General features: G+C 40.5%; 2 protein-coding genes across 2 annotated transcripts in view; one reads left to right on the top strand and one right to left on the bottom strand.

Moving 5' to 3' along the window:
• Positions 1–23,519, top strand: part of LOC133417081 (MAM domain-containing glycosylphosphatidylinositol anchor protein 2-like) — a 152,195-nt gene that overhangs the window by 24,401 nt on the left and 104,275 nt on the right. The window lies entirely within an intron of this gene.
• Positions 17,045–23,510, bottom strand: LOC133416905 (low choriolytic enzyme-like). The gene is made up of 9 exons (XM_061704233.1): positions 23,487–23,510; positions 20,736–20,858; positions 19,910–19,928; positions 19,733–19,792; positions 19,514–19,660; positions 19,321–19,438; positions 17,984–18,162; positions 17,795–17,876; positions 17,045–17,177 (listed from the first exon to the last, which is right to left on the bottom strand). The coding sequence occupies exons 1-9, from the start codon at positions 23,508–23,510 to the stop codon at positions 17,045–17,047; spliced, it is 885 nt and encodes a 294-aa protein (XP_061560217.1).

The following is a 23,519-nucleotide window of genomic DNA, read 5'->3' as shown; positions in this document are numbered from 1 at the left end:
AAATGCTGCCGTGATAAAAATCACAGAATAGCCTATTAAACATTTTTACATTTTTTTTTTTGCATGCACGACCATACAGTATCATATTCTCCTATTATCAGAGCCAGCAACAATGCAAATGTGTGTCTTTTTGATAAGCGACTCAAATGAGTCAATTATTCAAATTGTCGCTGCTAATTCGTAAGTTGATCCAATAATAGAACAACCGACTTAATTGCATGAGGACTAATCAGTCGGTCGTGATGTCAAACGGGGAGAATCAACGCGTTCGACTCGAGTGATGCAACGAATAAACAAGTGTTTATAATTGCCATTAATTGGCTCAGCCATCACTACACGATTATCACTTATTGAATGACACCACTAAAGCAATTGTCTTCTGTTTCCTCGTTTCCTCCTTCTTTTGTTCCACTCTGTTTAATTCCCATTGCAGTTTTTTGTTTTTTTTTTTCAACTAGGAGCCTCATTAATAATGCATGATGACACACAGGGGGGTCATCATAAGGTTTCTTACTCAAGTGGATGTCTTGTTTGGGAAGTGTAAGCTCCACTGTGCTGAGTGTTAAACCTGGCTACTCACTTTTTTTTTTCTATTTTTTTAACGATTTCATCAAAAACCTCTGTAATTGCTACAACATGTACATATTTATGTTGTTATGAAACACTGAACATTCTGGGATTTGTGTCACAAAATAGGGTCCAGAAATTGAACAAAAATAGAGAATCTGAACAAATACAGGGGGAGACATGGATTTATCAAACAAGAAAAATACATCCATAGGTTGAATGACGTTAGGTCCGCACCTTAACGTCCACTTTACAGCATTTCATGATGTCAAAACGTTTAAGTAAACAGTGATGGCTTTGAAAAGCATTATTCATTCATTGTGTAGCCATTACGGTGTCTATACATGGTTACAGATACAGAAACCACGTTTAATCTCGTGGGCAAACATTGATTGGTCGACTTGTTAAAGTGATGACACTGCAGGTCAGGCCATCAAGTTGTTTACGAGAATTGATAGAGCGCATTGTAGCTGCACCGCTAAATTAACCTTATGGAATGAAAGTATGTACAATATGTAATAACCTTAACCATAACGCAATGGAGGCGGCGAGATTTTTAACCTCCCTCCACTGGGAGTTGGCTTCCAACGCAAGCGGCCGCCATTAAAGGTCTTCCATTATGGAAATAGATTCCGACGTATTCCCCGCACGGCAATGAAACACATCCCGCCATACTGCTGCGGACAATGCAATAATGATGGCTGATAAACTGCTATAAAGCTATGAACAAAATCATTAGCGGCAGCATTCGTCGAAAGGAGGGAAAACAAACTAGCATAGGAGTGCTAATGAATGCAAATTGGGTTGGCGGGGGTCATTTGAATGATGTCTTTTTTTTCTCCCCCCTCGTTTTTGTCTGTGGGGGCACTTGAGCTTTCTTTTTTTTGGGAGGGGGGGGGGGGTCTTTTCTCCTAGTGTTAATTATTATTTTTTGTTTTGTTTTTACTTAGTTTCCTTGTAACAGATTTTTTACTTTATTTTCCCTTTTCACGTTTTCTTTTCATTTATTGCTTTTGTTTATGTTGTACTTAGTTTTCTTTTTTTTTTGTGGCACTTGATGTTTTTTCTCCGGTTATGTGATTTTTTTTCTGAGAATTCATTATTACTTTTTCCTGGTACTAGATAGCTATTTTTTAAAACACTTTTGTCCTGAAACTTGAGTACCCCTTTTTTCCTGTTGATTGTTAATTTTGTATTCTTTAGTTATTTTTCCCTTGGTACATGCCTTTTTCCTGGTGCTTTATTTTTTTTCTTGGTATTTGATTTTATTTATTTTTTTTTTTTTTGAAAACATTTTTCTGCTGCTTGATTATTATTTTTTTAATTAATTCATCCAGTGCCTTGAGTGAATTTATGCCATTATTGAAACATCCGCCCTGACTGCATTGCAATACAATATACAGTTTCGATCATATTGCCCAATTTATTGTTGCGTCACCACTGTGTGATTGTGCCCTTTTTACAGCATCGCTCTAATGGGTTTATGGCATGATTTAATGAGTTATTTTAAAGCAAGCATATTATGTCATCACACCCTCCCCCAACCAACAACCCAACTTCTCCTACTCCTGCATGTAAACAACCTTGTACTATTTACGAGGAGTCATGTCGTGAATGTGTCACAAAAGGCTTCCTCCCACTTATGTGCGTGGGTGCGTGGGTGTGTTTGTGTGCGTGGAAATGGGAAAGTTGAGGGAACACACATACACACGGGAAGCAAAGGCATAGCCATGCAAGTGTGTGTGAGAGAGAGAGAGAGGGGGGGGGGGGGAGACAATAAGCAAAAATCCCTAGCTGTCTTTAAGATTCGCCTCTGTCGCCGTGCTCTCACCTCCCTTCGAGTGCACGCGGGAGGTGAGAGCGAGAAAGCCTCAGCTGTCATCACGGTTTAGATCAGCAGTGTCCATGCGCACACACGCGCGCACGCAAACACAGACACACACCCTTCGCCTCCGTTCCAACCTCCAGCGGCGACTTATGCAACCTCGGAAAAAAGAAAAAAAAAAAAACAAGGTCAGGAAAATATCCATGGAAGGATCAGCCATGATAAAGAGGAGGTGAAAAGAGACAGCAAGAGCCTCGTCTTCCTCTTCTTCTTCCTCCCGTCGTCATGGCAGTTTGGGATTCAGCCGACCAGTGATTTATTTTCACCTCAGACTATTTAGTAACAAATTGTACGAAAAGTTAGCAAGATTCGATTTTTTTGTCGTCAAGCCTTTTTTTTTTTTTTTGTATTTTGGGAAGAACAATTCATATTTCCTTAGATGACAGGATAATGTCGTATTTTGCCAGAGAAAAACGTGATGATGTTACAAGATTAAATCTGAAAGTTGGCAAAAGTCATGTTTCCCGATGAAGTCGTGATTTTACGTCAATCCAGTTCCGTGTTCCGAGAACAAGAACATTGTTCCCCCATTATCTTCACGGTTCAACGTTCACATCCCCACTATTGCAGGTTTTTGTAAGCGATCTATTTTTTATGGTTTTGACAGAATACTTTCTGACTGTGATGTCATCGCATCTGGGAAAGGAGAGCTGATGCACTTTTTTATTGGACAAAGAATAATAGAAAAAAGTCGTTATTTAAATAAATGGTGTATGTTTTATGTATATGTCATAATAATAGAAGAAAATAGTTAGTGTTTTAATAATGTTGTATTGTTTCAAGATCATGCTCAGAAGTTGTCATGATCAGTGTTTTTGTTAAATAGATTTAGCGTGTCTCATGCTTTGTCGCGTTTTTCTTTGTCACATGTTCATGTCTGTCCGCTCGTTTGGTTTTTTGTCTTCACCTGTTCTCGTCAGCCCTCAACTAATCAGCTCCCTCCAGCCACTCGTGTCTTGTCCAGGTGTGCCTTGTTGTCTCGTCAGTTTGCTTGTATTTAGTTTCCTGGTTTCTTCCAGTCTTGGTCAGGTCGTTGTTGGTGCAAGTCAAGAGTCTAGTTTTGTCATGTTCCCTGTTTTTTTGTTTTGTTTTGTTTTTTTACTTTGTATCTGGATTTTAGTTATTTAGATTTTATTTTTTTCTATATGTCTTTGTTGCATGTTTTGGTTTTTGAAAATAATCCTTTTTTTGGAGGTTCACCATGCCTTGCCTTCCTGCTTCCCTGTGCTGGGGTCCTCCTCCTTTTGCCAACATGGCCACAAATCCTGACAGACGTTGGAAGTCATGGTTTGATTTGAAGCAGCCGTTTTGGCTGATTTCTAAGGCTCGTACTTTCGGGAACTCTCCCAGATGAGCCCCAACCGAAGAAGGTATGATATAATACGGTAAATTGTGAGGCTTTATTTTATTGTATGAGGAAAAGAAGACCCTGATGAGATCCATATGTCAACTTTCTTTATTAGTGACTACCCCGACTTGTAGCGAAAGGTGCCATTAAAAACTACACGCTTCTTACTAACAAATAGTCACATTTTATTTCCCAAAAATCAATGTTTCAAGAACAAGTTAAAAAAAAAAAATTCCAGGTTGAAAAGTCATATTTTGTCAAGAGAATATTTAATAAAGTAAAAGTGTTGTAATGTTGCTAGAAAAAAAGTGGTAATCATTTGAGAATAGTCATGTTTTTATTTTAAAAAAGTTGATTTTTGTTAAAAGGGAAAAGCTATAATGTTGACAATTGTCGTCTTGTCAACATAGATTGTAGCTTGTGGGTTCAAAGTCGTGCCAGCGTCCATCAAGGTTTTTATTTTGTTGTTTTTATTTTTTTTATCACGCTATGCAAAACAGGCAATCTATATCCTGTCACTTGCGGACGGGAAGGCCGCCCCGCCGCCGTCTGAGAGCTCCAAACTAATGTGATTTTGTCTGTGCAATCTAATAAAACACAAGACCCCCCCCCTTTTTTGCACTCCCTACATCCTGGCGGAAGTGCGTTGATTCATGGCGGATGTGGCGTAGTCGCTCAGTACGTGATGAGCGAAAGGCACCTTGGGGACTTTTATGATGCGTGACGCGACGTCCGGGGATCGTTTCGGAGGCGTGCGTGTGTCACCATGCCTCAATGACTGCCTCAGTCTCAAAAAAAAAAAAAAAAAAAAAGCAACACGGTGAAAGATAATTTCATCTCTCCTCTGCCTTTTTTTTAAAGCTTTGCAAGTTGCTTGCCTTTTAGGAAGAAGACAGGAAGTGCTAGAAGAAGTGAAGCCCAGCAGGAGATGGATATACACAAACCCGTAATAATAATATTATTACTTTTTTGGCAATCCGGTTTCATTTTGATGTGAAACTGATGGCAGAGAGATAGTTTTCCCCAACTTTCCAGGGAGTTTTATTTTTTTTCGGTTTTTTTTTGGGGGGGGGGGGGGGGGTCATGTTGAGGACCCCTAAAACACAAACATTCCATTTATTTTTGGACATTTGAATTTTCATGCATCCTGTTGCAATGGACATAATAATACCCAATTTCGTATCTATCGGTGATTCCCTTTTCCTGTCGGAGGAGTGGTGTCCCAATACTTTTGTATATCCAGCATGTGCCCTACGTGCAAAATGATAGTTAGCGAAGTATACGCGGACACGTTGCGCCTGCGATACGTTGGCCTGTAACCCGAAGGCGATGTCGAGAATCCGTGCGGCTGGTTACCGGCGGTGATGGCCGGCCCGGGCGTTCGGCCCGTGGCCTCGGGAGGAAAGGTTCTCCCGCGTTGTGTAGCCGGAGTGGAGGTCACGGAACACTGAGGGCCTAGCTTTAATGATGATATAGTAGAGGTTGGAATCAGACTGTGTTGTGATTAGGCAGCAATACCATTTGAAATTTGTCTTTATTACAAAACAAGATGCCATCTTAACTTTGATAGGTGAGCATGCGTAGGGGGATGGTGTTTTCCTGCTTTGGACAGTAATGACTTTATTCTCGTAATATAACTTTTTTTTTGACAAAATACTTTTCATCTAAAAAAGCTGACGTGTTGTCTTGGAAAAAATATGACTTTGTTCTTAATTGCCGCTTTTTCTAGTAAGATAAAAACTTTCTCAAAACAATTAAACTTTCCAACAATCTTGAAAGAAAATATGAAACATCTTTTTAAAAAAAAAAACACTATTGTATGATTCTTACTCTTTTAAGACTTTATCTTGAGAAAAATCTGACTTTATCTATAAAAAATAAAAAATAAAAAAACACGATTTAATTGCTTATTTACTATATTGGTAGTAGAAAGATGCAAACCTCTTGGGGGGAAAATGTAAATATTTTGATTGTTAAAAAAAAAAATCCTTACTTTTTGTCTTCGACTTTTTTTCTTGTAGGATTATTTTCTTTCCTCATACATGTAGTTTGACTTTCTCTAGAAAAAAAATGTTAAATATAACTTTATTCATATAAGCTTGTCTTTTTCCTAAAAAAAAAGTGTTCCAACGTTTTTGTAATAAAATTTTTACAATCTATCAACAGAATACTGCTTTTTACTAAAAAAAGACTTCTTGTAAGATTATGACATTTTATTCATAACATTACGACCCCCCCAAAAAAGGACATTGATTTATTTATGTATTTTTAATTTTTCCTTTTCATTGTGACCCTAGTACTCTTTTGTACAGGGAAGAGGTTGTCCAGTGAGACCAGCCATCATAAATATGAGAAGAGACCATCCAGCATCACACAGCGCTTTAATGCGGACTCTTTCAATTCCAGTGTACTGAAGTGTTTGTTTTCATTCCCAGTCGTTCAACCTCACGGGTGTGCAAATTCAGGGCTCCGGGGGCCCTGCGAGTAGCACCGCGGGTGGCGTGTAGTGACAGGTATCTATAGACGCCATCGACTTTGAATTAAGGCCGGGACGCGTGGCCATCCATCATAGGGAGTGCACTCGGGACAAAAGCTGGCTGCGTGATGCATGGACTTCCGTCACTTTCTCTCTCCTGGCTCAATTTCCCCTTTCCTCCTCTTCTCCTCGCGTCCTAACCGACCGACCCCCACAATTTAACACTCGGCGTGGAGCGATAAGCTTCCCTTCCTGTGCTGCAGCAGCTCCACAGTGTTCAGTTCTTTCGAGCATCCTCTTTGCCACAACATTAAGTACACCTGCACCATCTAACCAGAACTGAATGTGCTGTAAATCAATGCACATAGTAAATTTACAAATATACAAAATATACTGACACTTTCTTCATTGTCTACATTATTATGCACATTAAAGGAAAATACTAAAGCTTACAGTGGTGTCTGAGATATGAGTGCCTTGACTTCCAAGTGTCCCCCACAGAAGGAAAAAAAGGACGGACAATAAATTAGGTACAGCCGTGTTTTGTGCTAGTGTTTTCCGTGTTTGCAGGTTATGTGGAGAGCATATATTAGTTTTTATACAGTACGATACTGTTTTTTTGTTTTTGTTTTTTTTTTCCTTAACATAAGGGTGTGTTTTTTGAGGGGGTGGGGGGGCTGGAACGGATTAATTGTATTTCCATTCATTTCACTGGGGAAATATGATTTGAGCTACATGTGTGTTGAGATACGAGCGTGGTTATGGAACATCCGGGAGGAGCTCAGAGTAGAGCCGCTGCTCCTCCACATCGACAGGAGCCAGATGGGTTGGTTGGGGCATCTGATTCGGATGCCTCCCGGACGCCTCCCTGGTGAGGTGTTCCGGGCACGTCCCACCGGGAGGAGACCCCGTGGCCGACCCAGGACACACTGAAGAGACTATGTCTTTCGGTTGGCCTGGGAACGCCTCGGGAGCCCCCCGGAAGAGCTGGATGAAGTGGCTGGGGAGAGGGAAGTCTGGGCGTCCCTGCTAATGCTACTGCCCCCGTGACTTGACCTCGGATAAGCGGTAGAAAATGGATGGATGGAAATAATTTTCCAATATGAACATCAGTTTCTCATTTTATATTTTTGTTGCAATAAAATTTGGTTTTACAATAAGATATTACATTTTCTTTTTCTAATATTGCAGTTTTTTTTAGCTAAATGATAGGAGCTGTTTCCAAAATGCAAACAAAAATAAAAAATTGAGAATTGCAAGTGTAGAAAAAATAACATTTAAGTTCATATGAAATGTGTAAAAAAATGTCAACTGTTATCAACCGTTTGACATATTTTAGACTCTTTTTGGGGAATATTTTGTTTGCTGTTGACCTAAATTAAATGATAGAAACAGCAGAGGGATGCGGTGCGTCGCAAACGACAACCGCCATTACGCGTGTGAATGTTAAATGACACTGTCAATCAAAAGTGAGCATTACGCTGCAGGGTGAGAAGAAAATGGAGGGTTTGGAGGTCATTAGCAAGGTCATGTTGGTTTATCTGCATGAAGCCAAACAGCGGGATTTCTCTCTCTTTTTCCGCCCTCTGTTCCTTTGCTCAAGACGAGGTTACATTGCTCAATTTCACGGTCTGACGGGCCTCTCGCCTCACCAGGTATCACACTGGAGCGTGCCGTGTCCAGGCAGTTATGAGTGGGGGGGGGGAAAAAAAAAAAAGTTTATTTCATTTAGTTTCTGTCGCAAAACAACCATCAGAGGAACAGCAGGGATAAAAAAATAAAATAAATAAAGACTCGATGTGCTCCATGTGAACCCACCTTGCCAGAATTGTAATCCCATTTGGCCATTGAGGCTCTGCGGTAATGGTAAAAATTGCTAATCTTTCTGCATCGCGGCATCTACGTGCAAAAATCCTCATGTTGGACATCGGTGAGAAGGTTAGCTTATCTTTTGCTTTTCCTCTCTTCCGGAGGGTTTGTACTCTGAGACGCTGAGCTGAGGCGGAAAAGGTTAATAAAGCAATCTGCTTTAAAAATGCACACAGGCCTACGTTGCTCAGACACTAGATGCTTTCACAATTATAGTTTGCTTTCGCTCATCCCAAATGGTTTGTAAGCAATCGTCGTGCTCACGTGGTAAAAAGAATTCCTAGCCTTAATAAAACTGCATCCACACTAATCTGAAGCATGCAGTCACGTAATTGTTTTTTTTTTTTTTTTTCTTTCCCACACTTTGAACTAGTTACTAGACATAACACTTCAACTGAGTTGAACCTGCAATGTGCCGTTTGAAGTTTTTTGTGCTAAGCAGAATTTGTGGAGTACCATCAAAGCCTGATAAAAGGAAACTGAGTACAGGGAACCCAGCTTTATCGCAGCATTTTTCTCTTCATATTACAACTTTTAGCTGGAAAAAAATGACGTGCAAAAATATTAGTTTATCTTGAAAAAATTGTTCGAGATTAGATTATTAGATTCTGACTTTTTTCCTTGTTATATTATAAATTATCTAGAAAATAAATTTCGTTTTGTTTTTGAAAAGTTTCATTAACATTTTTTTTTTTTTTTTTACCATTTTTGTCTCCACAAAAGCAACAAAAATGACTGTTAAGAATTGGAGAATAAAAATGGTAAAATTATTTTTTGTCTGAGTGCTGCAGAAGTGGATCACAAACCACTCTCTTCTTGCACAGTGGCAATGTCCCTGGATGCTCTTGTAGCAAATGCCACTTGAGCGCGCACTCCGTAGGAGAAATTATATTTTGCGATTGTCCACGGAGATGCGATGGAGAACATTTTCAGTGTTTTTGCTCTCCAACATGAATTAATGTACACTCCCATCCAGAAGTATTGTAATGTCTTAGAACGCATGTGGGCAACAAAACACACCTGTCAGTCATATCTTCCAATGAAAATGAAATTACTCAAACATTAGCCAGGACAACAATTTGGAGTATCTTGTTTCATATTCATCGTTTGACGTCAAACCACAATTATTTTCAGTTTCTAGCAAAAATAAAATTCAGTTCAGCGCTGTTCCAATACTTTGGCAAGGTCTTGTCTTAAAGCACAAGCTTTCACGCTTTATCCTGTCAAAGGTTTCTCTGAAGCACGCTTAATTGCATCCTTGAATCGGGCTATATGTGTGCATATATAGGAGTTGACAAAAAAAAAAAAAAAAAAAACTCAACGGGGACAATGAGGCCTCCTAGGAACATTAGGTTGTAAACAAAGTGGGGGAGAAAAAAACATTATTACTTCTCATTGATTATTTCTGTGGGCACTGTTATTTTAAACGACAATATTTTAGGGGATGTTATTGGACTGGGATTAACAAACATTTACACGTTATTTTGAATACCTTATTCCAAGTAATTGTACTGCACAATTTCATGCTTGTGTCTTATGTTTGTGGTCACGATTCGACTCGATGCTTATATAAAGCTACCAAGTTGGTTGAAAGACCTCTTACGCTGCAGTCTGTGCATCTTCTAGTACAATATCTTCACTTCCTGCAAGGAAAGACAATTACCGATTTTCTGAAATCCAGTTTGGAGAGACACCCGGTGCCCAAGCTTACTCAAAATATTGCCCGCTCAAGAGGTTAATTCCATTCTCGATGTTTATTTCAACAGTATAGATCATATTGCCACAACAGCTGATGCATTTATTTGAACAGACAAAGGTGCTAGTATTCCAAACCAGGGATTTGTTAATGTTTTAGGTCCGGGGACTCCCAGGAAAGAAATTCTTCTGTCGTAAAATAATGTATGCGCTTCTAAGCTGCAAATATTTTGCCGATGTAGCCTTGGCTCACCTGTACACCTCTACATGAGAAAAGACCATGAAAATGAGGTATGCACTATAAAACGTAATTTATTACGAATTATTTTGCAAAGCCACTGTTCGCAACAACAATTTGTCGATACATCTCGTGGTATTTGCGCTGCAGATGGTGGATATGGGCATGGCTCAGTCATGAAATCGTGTATTTCATTCCATGTTCATCTGCGTAACGTTACAACGGCCACTGATTAAAATATAGCCTGACGGTGAGTTTTCATCCAATTTATTGGTTTAAGAGTGATTTGGGAGCAATTGCCCACAAAGTAATTAAAAACAGCGAGTGTGTGTAATAAATGGAAAATCGTGAACAGCTGTCGGGAGATGACAATTCCACGGAGATGACGCGAACGGGATGAAGTGCGTCCCGGTGCGACAGTAATTAGCGGTGACTGGAAGACGAGGCCTCCTGCTGGCCAATAATGGAGACGTACTATTAATAATCATACCTTTATGCAACTGACAGGCATGTTAACCGATTAACCAATTCGCTGATTCTTCATGTGGGATTGATTGATTCATCGTTTCTGAAAGCAAATGAGACAAAATTCACTGCTTGGCTGAGAACATCTGAGATGCTGCATCCACGTGGCGACACAATGACTACTGGCATGGAGACAGGAGTTCCAAACATACAGTAGACGTTTACAAACTTAGGATCGGAACCAAAAATAGGGATAGTTTACACAAAAATACGGTTTTGATCACTGTTAAAGACAGTGTCTGCAAGTAATTTAAGATTATCTTTAATACTGTGCAGGAAGCACATTTACGAAAAACCCTGCATTTTGAGCGCGACTGCTGTCACCAAATATGTTCCTACTGGAATTCTGACTGCTAACAACTCTGCGTGAAGTACGAATCTTCTTTAATACGACGTTAGAAATGCGGTTACAACATGCACTGCATTTTGAGCCCCCACGTCTGTCACCAAATATAGTTCTACTGGATTGTATGTTAAAGAGCGTTTCCTCATAAAATACAGTAGGTTAATTCGAAGTACTTCTCAGAAGAGTAGATGACAAGATACGGTACATTTTGAGGCCCCTGTTCTGTCTCCAAAATAAGGTTTTACTACCACGCTAATTGATGTCATCTATGGCCTGATATACAAACTTGGGAACAGAACCAAAAATGGGTAAGTATCTAAGAGACTGTTTACGTTCCTCAGCAGATGCTGCTGTTTGGGTTAGCTAGTTGCTGATTCGACAGCGTAAAGTGCGATTTCCTGTTTATCGTTAATTTGTAAATATATGAGGCCTCTTGATGAGTTTGGTTCACATGGAGGAACCACGACTGAACACCACCACTCATAGATCTATGACAGAGATCTGTTCTTTCGGCGGCATCTGAACCCAATTTTTTTTACCCAAATCGGAACTACCCCAACACAGTTGTAAAGTCATAACTAACAGTAAGTGTGTACACTGTATGAACAACTCTTCTTGTTGGCCAAAATATAAAACATCAAATGAAACTGCGGTATCTGAGTGTGCCTTCTCGTGCCCAGTGACCAACGTATTTTTATCCCTACACTGTTTGCCATTCGGAACCTCGGAACCTTGTATGCTAGGACCGTCGTAAACCAAGAACACCTGGAAAAACATGCACACAGGCACAGGAAGAACACGCAAACTCGGCACAGGAAGGCCAAAACCAAGATTGAAACCTAGATCCTCGTAACTAGGAATTAAAAGTCCATCCACTAGCCTGTGTCAATGTCATCAATGTGTGATTTGCGATCAGGATTAAGAGGCTCAAGTTAGAATGAATAAAATAGATTTTCTCCAGCCTACCATACCAATAATGGATCGAAACTCTCGTGAGACCTGATTGCCCCTTTATGATATTTGCTTCTGGGATCATTACGAATAATGGAGTGGCTAGAATCACTTTTGTTCTTTGTGGGCGGGAGCAGAAAGCTAACCAACCTTTTAAAAGTTGGCTCACAAACACATGACGGACTCTCTTGACCTTCACTCTGTGGCCTCTGCTGCTTAATAAAGAAATCCATCAGGCCGCCGCCCAGCGCGGTGGATTAATGTAGCGTTGAGCAGCAGCTTGTGTTGCTCGACGGCACAGTCGGCCGTGCTCATATTTGTCTCAGGGAATTAAGCGACTAAGATGCAAAGAGCGGCAGCGCGGCAAGAGAAAACCACCTAATGATGACGGATGAGCCGGTCCTCAGGGGACCCTGACAATCTTCAGGAGCGTCTTCAGTATTGTCGCTTCTTTCGGTCAAGTCTCTATTCCCCCACTTCTGTCGCCAAATGTGGTTCAAGCGGACCTCAAACTGTCATGAAAGACATCTGTAGTACTATGTGTGGAAATCGTTTACATGCAGTACATTTCCAGCCCCTACTTCAGTCTTGAAATAAGGTTTAAACTGGAACGCTAATTGTTATCCTAACATACGAGTATCTTAAATACAATGCAGGGAATGTGTTTACATTCGCGTCATTTTGAGCCTCCACTTCTGTCACCAAATATGGTTCCACTGAAATGTTTGTTCAATCTGCCACGTAACGCACAAGATATAAAAAGAAAATACTGTCCAGCCTTTACAATTCTATACAATTCATCAGACAGACTGTTTCATTCTCCTTTGAGATAATTTAGTTTTGGTTAGTATTGTAATTGATCAAAATAGTACCCCTCACCTTTGCCTTTTCCCCGAGTAAAACAAAAACATCCGTCATTCACTACGTTCCTTCCTGGCCCCGTCACTAGCTGGGTTTACACGAAGACCTCCGATTATAATCGGTTTGGAAGCCCAAATCATGTGATGTTTGAATCGATCAGCCCATGTCACACGTATGTAAGACGGCTGTTCTGATTAAATGTAGTGGCTCATGTTAACGTCAGACCGGAATAGATCATGTCCCATGTAAACAGTTGATCGGAGATCTTCAATCGCAATGATTTCAATCCGAATGACAAAAACCTGTGCATCCAAACATCGCTACAAATGAATGTTAGTTTTCTCCCAAACAGATCAGCTCTGCTTGAAGAAAGGGTTCTCATATTGCTTTGCAGGATTTACCCAGAATTCTCTCTGAATGATTATTATTTTTTTTAAATTATATTTAAAGCGGCTCCAGCCCCAATCCTGGTGTCTGTGAGCCAGGAAGAAGCCATGAAATATGTATGCGCTGTGAGAACACAGCGACAACGCAGCAGCTTGTAAGCCGCTGTTCTCGGATCAGTAATCCAACAAGTTCACATGCAGCTCCTCGGGGTCCTTCATGAAAGCGTCGGCAGTGTGTCGGGAGTTTGGCTGGCGTCTTCTAGCAGCCTCTTAATTGTCTCGTGCTACAAAAATCCTGGTGCGCTTTCTTAAGAAAAATGTTTTTTTTCGTCGTTATTGTGCATTTAGTTATCATCACGGATGACTTATTGGTGACCCTGCTAAAAATAACAGATAATATCAAAACCAGCCCTTTTTTACATTGATACAACTCCCAAACTAAAGGAAAACGAACAAATAAATGAAATAAAAGTGTATACATATACACACAAATTAATGAATGTCTAAACAATGGTAAAGAAAATAGGGGTTTATAAGAGTACATCATTATATTTTTAGAACTTGAATCATTAATCTTTAGATTCTTAATAAAAATGTTTACATCCCCCCTCCCCCCAAATGAAAAAAATGGACACAATAATTATAATAATAAACACTTGAAAGTATGGAATCATACTAAAATAAACAATTCATCCAACCTAATTTCTCCTTATTTTCTATGGTGGCTATCATGAAAAACACATTTTATTTGCTTTCAAAATGAGCTTGTAAAAAGTATTCTAAAATATTTTAACACAATATAAAAATAAATCCCAATTTTCTTTATATATGAAATATTTTTTTAAAAGTTGTTTTTTAAAAATTTTTTTGGGGGGGGGGAAATAGGTGAAATTATTATTTTATAGTATTTATTTATCTATCTATGCTGTTGAAAATGGTTGACAATATGGAATCACAATTCAACAGAGCATTCAATTTATCCAACTTTAAAAAAAATCATGCCTATTTTGTTTCATTGAATATCAACCTTGTTACTGATAGTCAAAAACAACCCTGAAAATGTACATCGCACACTCAAGTAGTAATTACATCATGAAATAAGACACACACTCAAAGTAGTTGTCGTTTTTAAGGCAGCAGAGAGGAAAGCATAATTGCTTATAAGGAGTTATTGGACACCGCTTCTTGTGCTAAATCCCTTCTCGGTACACTTTTTAATGCAAACGCCACGTGGGGGGAATAAAATCACATTCACCGGTTTAAGGGAAGATAACAAAAGGCTTCAGTCGCTGGAATTAGAACATCCAACCGAGTCATTTTCATCTTTTTAACAGGCACAAAAACGCTCGCTGGAGACGGCGTCTTGTCGCCGGGCGGCACCGCGGAACAAAAGGCACTAAATGACTGTAATATTGGGGAACAGCCAACTCAATTGAGATCGGCGAAGCCTCATATTGGCTTCGGCTGAACTTTAGAAAGCATTTGGAATGAGTACTGTGGATTCCGGCTTGTAAGTGAGGAAGGAAGTATGTGAAAGCCACTGGCGGGGAAACTTCCCTTGTAGGCTCGCTTTGCTACATCTGGCACTGTGCGTCTTGAATCTGTGCAGTATGCAATGAAATTTCAAGACAATTCAGGCCAGTTTTAAGAAAGCTTGGTCTCTTTAGCTTCTGAGGCTGCTTTCTTGCAAACCAAATCTCAAGACTGCCAATGTATTTAATAAGCACAATGTACAATTATCTTTGTATTTAATCAAAATAGGACATTTGCAAACATCTGCTTTTACTTTGGAAAACAATGATCAACATTTTTACCTATTTTCCGACACGTTTCGGACCAAACCAGTAACTGAATGATGAACAGTTTGTTTGTGCATTTTCTGCAGTGTTTATGCAATAAATAATGTTTTAATAAAGGAATGGAAATGTAATGATTTAAAAAAAATCTGAGTCATTGCCTAATTGAAAAATAATCGACATAAATCATTTATCAAAATAATCATGAGCTGCACCCCGAGTCCAATGTCATAAAGCTTGGTCTCGGTTATCTCCTTGTGCCTCTTTGCTGCATCAGGCGCCTGTTGTCAGAATTTTCAAGACCATCAAAGCATTGTGGAGCCAAGTGGGCCGTCTCGTGTTAGAAAACTCCGTCTATGTTACCTTCTGGGGCTACTTTTCCACAGTGAATCAATGAAGGCTACAAAGAAATCTCAAGACAGTCAGGGCATTCTAGAGTGAAAATGTACCACGTTATTTAGTAAGGCACCTGCAAAATTCCCATTTTTTATACTTTATAAGATTTACCATATTAAACTTGATGTCTTTCACTTTGTCAGCTGAGTGAACTTTTTAGCCTCAACGTGTCGCGACGGTGGCCATGTTCGCATTCCTGTCAAAGGAGGGGTCATTTGGTAATTTGACTTTAATCAGAGCTTCTTGGAGCGTGCGTAAATATTTCAAAAAACAAGAAGCGTGCAAATATTTCACGCCCGCGAAGATGGATACGGAGTAAAGCTCTGCTATGAAACATTGAAGTTGTCTGTCAACAGTCTCTGGGCTTCATAAGTTTGCATATAAACCTCAACGGCCCTCAACGCCACGCTGTCGCACTGCACGTGTGCACTCATAGATCACAGGACGGACAAATAAGCTCAGTTGGAATCTGTGTCAGAATCTCCACACAACACTTTTACTCCCACCATCTCTCGCGACGGTGGAGGATTTCAACAAATGGGAAAAAAAACCACAGAGGGGGAAAAAAAAAAAAAGGATTAGGCCGGATGGCAAATAAAGCTAAATTCTCAGCAGGGTTAGCACGAGTTTTGCAGTTTGTCCCCACACGTCGTCAGCAGCAGCTCTCCGCAAGAGACGCACCCCCGCACTTTTTCGCGACTCTACAAATCCCAAACTTAATTACAAGCCTGAGCCATGGAAATGAACTCATTTAAGAAGACATTGCCACATATCTGCCCTCCAGTGCTTTTTTCCCCTCTTTTTTTCCGCATCTAATTAAGTTCATTCCTTTGTCACCGTTTGAAAATGCTCCTCTATTACTTATTAAATTATTTTTATTTTTTTGTCAACTGTAACTTTGTCAAGCTGAATACTTCTTATTGGGCTAAAACAGAAAGCCAACAGAGGAATTTCTTCTAAAAATAGGAGTGAAAGGAGAAATTACACAAAGCAAAGTAATAAAAATGATTTTGTCCGTCTGCATCCAGCACAGGTTGTCTTGTATCTGTGAAGGGTACATTGAAAATCTAATCTATGTACATTTTCAAATTCCAAACTGCTACTTGGAACATGGTTTAGAATGTAATCCCAAAACTATTAGGTTATTCCAGTGACAAATGTGCTACCCAGTATCAGAAAGCTTTATCTCAGTTCTGTTCATGTGCCTGCGTTGCTACATCCGGCAAAGGGGGTCTTTAATCTGTGCAGGGTACAGTGAAAGTCTAATGTTGGTACTTTCTCTAATTCCAAACGGCTATTTGGAACATAGCACATGAGAATAACTGTGGGCAATGAACCTTATACTGCGTCACCATGTCTAAAGACATTATCATCTGCCCACATGTAGCAGCCTGTTCTGGTAAACACTGAGTTAGTATTATTTAAAGTCAACCTTGAGTAAAAATCAAAGTCTCTCTCTCTCTCTCTCTCTCTCTCTCTCTCTCTCTCTCTCTCTCTCTCTCTCTCTCTATATATATATATAAAACATGTTGCCCTTGTGCCACCATGACCTAGAGTATTGTCAATATTGTTTTGGAGGTGTTATACAAAGACTTAAATTGTTACACCCTGTTGCTTTATAAAAGAGGAGAATAGAAGACATTAGGATGGTTATTTTATTGAAAGTGTCACATGACATGTCATATAACATCCTGCATTTTTTTTTTTAATTGGAGCACTTGTAGAGACGATTGATCCGGAGGATGTCCATGTCAGAGAGGTCCTCCCGCTGGCCGATTTCCACAGAGCTGTCAGGGATGGGTGTGAGGGTTACGGCCTGTCGCACTCCAAAGGCGGTCCTACGGATTTAGACAAAGAATTGTGTCATTACAAACACTGTTGGAGGGGTGCTACAAGATTTGGCTGCTGTACTAAAACACTGCTGATCGCAAAACATAAAATGGTTTAGTTACTTGGGACAGAACTGCTGCATCATTCAATGAAATCTCAAGACGATCATCCATTTATTCATCCATTCATTTTCCATACCGCTTATCCTCACTACAGTCGCAGGTGTGCTGGAGCCTATCCCAGCTATCTTCGGGTGAGAGGCGGGGTGCACCCTGAACTGGTCGCCAGCCAATCTCAGGGCACATAGAAACAGACAACCATTCACGCTCACATTCACACCTATGGGCAATTTAGAGTCGCCGGAGAAAACCCACGCAGGAACGGGGAGAAGATGCAAATTCCACACAGGTGAGGCCGGCGTTGAACTCTGGTCCTCAGAATTGTGAGGCAAATGTGCTAACCAGTCGTCCAGCGTGCCACTCAAGACTATCATAGCATTATAAAGCAAAATGTGCTGCTCAGTGTGAGCAAGCTTGATCTCAACTGTGTTCTGATTTTGCTTTGCTGCAGCCAGCACAGGGTGTCTGGAATATGATACTAGTGGTCTGGTAAATTTGTGTCTTACCTTCCGTAGTGCAGTATGGAGCTGTAGTCATAGGGGATGTTGAGATTATCAGTGTCATGCTTTTCAAAGTTGTACTTGTTATCTGAACACAGGAACTATGCGTTACTTATCAAAAAATAAGAGGGTAAAAAAAAAAAGGTGCTGTTGAACAAAATAAGAGCTCATGCAAAGTAGGAGAGAGGCGTTTACAGTCCTGGATGTTCTCCCAGTTGATGCGGATGTACCGGTCGCGGTCACTGCGCGTGTGCTCGTGGTAGAAGCCCATGGCGTGCAGCACCTCGTGCTGGATGATGCCGTGCTGGACACAGCCGAAACGTTGCAGCGACACCAACTGCTTTTCACCTGTGCGGCCCAGCATTGAGAAACAGCTGGAACGGGTGGACACATGTTGCATAAGGTTTTGCGCTTAAAGCAACAATTGGTAATAATTTGATTCCCCCAAAATACCACTGTCTAAATAATTGGTTCTAAAGTGTTGTCACCCTGGGAACCACATTTTTCCATTGTCGCTAAGTCGTGACCCACTTACAAAAGTTAGGAACAGTAAAAGACATTGCATTTGAAAAGATATTATCATATTTTTAAACATCACTAATTATGCTTACATGTCTAAAGTGACTTTCAGAGCGCCTGATTAAGAAATTGAGGACAGACATAACTGCATGTAGAAAAATGTATGATCTCGACACCGATTTTTACTACCTGTCCGCGACCACCCAAAATGGCTCCGTGATCCACTTTTGGGTCCCGACCCACCAGTTGAGAATCACTGCTCTAAATCATACTCCACTGTGATCCCAGACCACCTATTTTAGGAGCTGATGAAATTAATTGGACTAGGCTGGATGTTGTTGTTTTTAGCGTTAGCTCATGTGCTACAGCTACTGTGCTTACATTCAGAGTAGTAATGAAAATGATTTGTAACCTCATTTTTGTCAATGGGAGGTCTTGAAATTTTCTTAAAGACCGAGTTAAGTCAATTCATTGGTTTCTAAATCTGGGGCTAAAACGGCTGCCAATTGACATTGTTGGGTGACCGGCATGAGTCTCCCCCTTCCCCACAGTATAAGAACTTGAGAAACCTAAAAGTGACAAAATATGCTAAATTACTAACTTACAAATGGGAGGGGGGGAAAAAATTACCATTCTGCTTCAAGCTAAGAGGAACGAGGTTGATTCTCAGGTTAGTGACTTCTTGCTTGGAATTGGATTCTGGCTCTGGTGGCTCAAACATGTTGGGATGTGTCGTCATGAGAAAGGTGGGAGACTAAGCAGCATCCATTTTTCAAGTCGTACTAGTGCTTTTTGTTTGACAGTTGACAATTGAGCGATACGTGGTTTCGGCACATTCAGTGACCATGCGCGCTACATTTGAGAGCGGAGACAATTGCTTATTTTTTTTGCTATACATTTTTTCCTAACTCTGCTTTTAGCATTTTAACATTAGCCCTCACAAATACAAGGTTGTATCTCTTCTTACTGGCCAAGTTAACGTTGTTATTGCCATTTTTACAGTTTGGACTCACCCGAATTTGGGCTCAAAGCTGAGGTAAGACCTCTGGGTTGTTCGTGGGATGAAGCGGATGCAGGTTCTGGCCTCCATAGCCCTCAGGGCACCTACAATGGTTCTCTTCTCCGAATTAGCTGCAAATGAAATGCTTCTTCGTTTATGATGTCAGTAATCCAGAATGAATGTGAAACCAGGAACACAAAAATTACTGTATTTGTCTATGATGCTGTAGGGGATCTCGACTTTGCCGTTGTGAGACTTAGGCCACAGGCAGCTGTATGCATTGCCGGTGCACTTCATGGCGGTCCTCGTTTTCGGAATCACCACATCCCCCTCTATCAGGTATTCAGTTGAACCTGAAAGAAAAAAAATATCAACCTGCATGCATAAGCATTGGCAAATCTCCAATTTTTCCTTTAAATCAACACCATTGTTCATCCTCAGGATTGTTTCTGAGATGTTCTCCTCGGCCGGGTCCCTCGAGTTCTCTAATGAGAAAGCAGATGACATTCAATGGCGGTTACATGCACACACACTTGGATCCCTATTGATTTCGATTGTTCGGATGGTTGCACACAGACGGGTCTCGAGTGCCAGTCACGTACCGCTGTCGACGGCCTGGTCCTGGAAAGAGAGTGGAAGAAATTATGCACTTTAGACTGTGATGGAAATGTTGCCTTGGGTTCTCCGGTTGCTCTGGAGCCCTCCCACATCCCAAACACATACCTCTTCGGTTAAGTTTAGACTTTAAATTGTCTATAGCTGTGGGGTTGGGTGTTTTGTTGTTTATGAACGAGTGACCAGTCTCGAGTGTGTCCTGATTCTCTAGCATAAAGTCAGCTCCACTAAAGGATACCAACCACAGTGGCACAATACCTTAAGTGGACTTTTACCCTATTTTTACCCACAAACCAAAGGATATCATCTGCTCTTTTGTTCGAAATTAGCTTTTTGTCATTATAATTGACAGTAGGTCCGTTGCACACATTTTGCGGCATGATGCATACTGTTCCCAAGCTTAAAGAAACAAACAAAGTTCAACCTTCTAATATTTAGTAACTAATTGTTTTGTCAACAGATGTAAGGTGTGCCGAGGGCCCGTTCTATGTTATCGGCTGGAATTTTGCAGACTTCAACCTCCATCCATTTCTTGTCTCTACCCTTCACGCAGAACAAGGATTAAAGGAAAACCGTCTGCAGAAGAGTCAATGTTCAAATAGCAGCTAGATGTCTTGTTTTTAATTTCTCTCAATGACTGCATGGATTTCCACACAATATGCCAATGCCCCTCACAGTCTCCTTGACCAAAATATTGACTCAAGGTTTGGATCTGGAGAACTGTGTGTTGGAAACAAAAGCAATTTCTGGGTGCACTATTCCAAGTGAACTGTCTCACTTGATAAAGAGCAGTTTTAAAGTGCCGGTACTCACCCAGCCAGGTCGTGCATGGCAGAGGGTGACGAGCTGCAGCAAAAGAAGGAACATGATGGCTCTGAGGTCCGTTGCGTCTTCACAAGTTTGTGAGATGGTTGCACCTTCTTGCAGGAGTTGATCCTGATAATCGGTCAGGAGCACGTTTATATACAGGTGGTCAAGGTGTGTATGTGTTTGGACATAAGCAGTTGGGGTCCTAAACAAAGTGGGAATGCCCAGCACACCCTGACCAAACATTGACACATTGGGATAATCTAATCTGTCCACGGGCGGCTCTCAAATTGCTGAGCGTCACGTTACAGATGTCGAGCGAGCCCGTCGCCAAGTTTGAATCGCAACATGACAAAGACGCCGTATCAAACAAACCATCATGTCCTTATCTTTCCTGTCTGCTTCAATGCGACCAGCATCCTAAAAACATTTTCCGAGATGCATCTGCCAAGCCCAATCTCTTCGGTATGTTGATGAATGGCAACAATAAATACACTCAAGAAATAAAATATTTCAATGAAATAAAAAACACACTGTTAGCGTTTCTAGCCCTGAGTGCAGCCCTAATTTATATCACAGTAGAAAGCGATGCAGGGATGCTGCATATCTGATTGCTCCATTAGTCGCGGACAGTTTTACAATCCTGGCTTTTGTACTCGTTTCTTGGGACCATTAAGACCGAGCTGGGGCCGCAGAATTATTAACGCAAACTACAGTTGATCTTAACTCATGTAAGCAGGAGCCTTTTAGCCCATTTGTAATAATTGTGGTATAAGAAATACGTCAGCTTTTGCTACATTTTGGGTCATTTTTTTATTCAAACCAGTTGGTTTCTTTCTTAAGAACTAACACCCTTAAATATTGCTTGAACAAAAGAGAAAATAGCGAAAATAATGATGATTCTTGCATACGTTTACAATTGAATAGTCGAAAATTTAGGTTGGACCTAATTAAAAATCTTCACATTTCTTTCATAAGATTTTGAAATTCTGCCTGAACATTTGAAGAAAGATTAAGAATAGTAAAAATCCTGGGGATTCTTTCATACATTCAGAAAGGTAAACAGACTGTTGACAAGCAACATTTTAGATTCTCGAAATATTCTCTAGTTTCTCGAAATAGTGCCCTGAAATTTGGATGATAGTATGGAAATGATGCTCTAAAATTTTGCTTGAACATTTCAACGATGGTTGTCAAGAGTGAAAATCATCAGGATTCTTGCATCGGACTTATCTTTCTCATAGTCCATAAAGGAAATAAATTTCCCTAATGACTCGTTTTTGCAAACAACCAAACAGCTCTTTATGACCATTAGGTTTTACAGTGTTTGTATCATGACTGCATCAAAACATGACCCCCCCCAAAAGCGGTGAAACAACTTGTTTAGGGAGATGCCTCGTCATCTTTATTGTCCCTCTGGCTTCGAAAATCACCGTTTCTCTCGAAAGGGACGTCGCCCGGCTGACTGTAAACTCTTTTAGGATCCGATTTCACACGTCAAGGTCGGCAGCTTCCCGACTCAGATCCCGTTGCGGCGGACTTTTATGGGACGTCGTACATCATCATAATGTGCTGTTTATGATCACGTGGATTCAGGAATTGTATGTGTGTGTTGCTTATTGTGGCCCAGATGGACTGCCAACAAGAGCTTGACGATTGGTCACGTTCACATAGTTTGAGCATGCCTTTTGTACATGTATGACTTTGTGTGTGTGGGTGTTATTCCAGTGATGCGTGTGGCTGCATCGGTAATCCAATTTTCTTTTTTTTTTTTTTTTTTTTTTTTCCTCTTCTTCTTCCCCACTCGCACAACAGCGCAGCAGAGCCAATGCTCGCTGATGTATGAGCCATCCATCCGCTTTATGAGCTTTATGGTCCCCGTGCCTAATGCCCAACTGCAGCAGACACATCTCATTTACGCCCTGCTGTCATTTTCATAGTTTTTCTAATGGAAGTGTAACCATAAACAATTGTATATTTGTCACCACGAGGCAGCTCCATGTTCGGTATAAATGTGGCAGCAGCTGCCGTGTTAACTCAAAAGATCGTTTATATTGCATTCAGTGACTATTCTTTGCACTTTCTCCTCTTTCTTGCAAGAAAATAAATGTAAGTGGTGCTAGTGCTTTCCGCATCTCTCTCTCTTTGCCACCACCTCAGCAGGCCAAAGATTTTGCCGCTTTGTTTTTGTTTTTATTGTTGTGGTGTACTTTTTTTTTTCTTGACGTTGCCATGACAACTGCTGGAAAAGGGTCTCTGTATGCTGTGGATTTAACAGTATGTTAATACGATCTTATTCTTTGTTTTATATCCATCCATCCATTCTCACTGTGAATGAATGAATGTATGTGTGTTCAAATCTCAACAGATGTGTTTTGCTCGTCAAAGTTCGCTGTAAAAAGTTTTGTGGACAAACCAAACGGAAAAATGCTGACGTCATCAAGTGGCAGTGCTCTGGTCCTGTAGAGAATGAATTTGAAATCGACTTGTTTAAAGAAACAGTCATTTTGTTAATACACTAGTTAAAAGTTGTATCAGCCAGCACTACTGATTCTGAAGGCACTGGGAAGATTAAATTGACATAGCAGCAAATAGAGGCTGAAATCTGATTGGGCGAAAAAAAAAAAAAACAACATTCTATCTTTGAAGCAGTGTTGTACATGTTGATTAGTGGTTTTGGTAGTGTTAGGCCAGCAGAGAAGATCTTGGTTGCCCTGAGGGGTCCACCACTGCTGCTCAGCTCATAATGAACAATACCTTGGCCTTGCCTCCGCTCAGCATCTAGCGATC

The sequence above is a fragment of the Phycodurus eques genome, chromosome 18, assembly GCF_024500275.1.
Source record: "Phycodurus eques isolate BA_2022a chromosome 18, UOR_Pequ_1.1, whole genome shotgun sequence".
NCBI lineage: Eukaryota > Metazoa > Chordata > Actinopteri > Syngnathiformes > Syngnathidae > Phycodurus > Phycodurus eques.
This window is presented reverse-complemented; position numbering and strand designations above follow the sequence as displayed.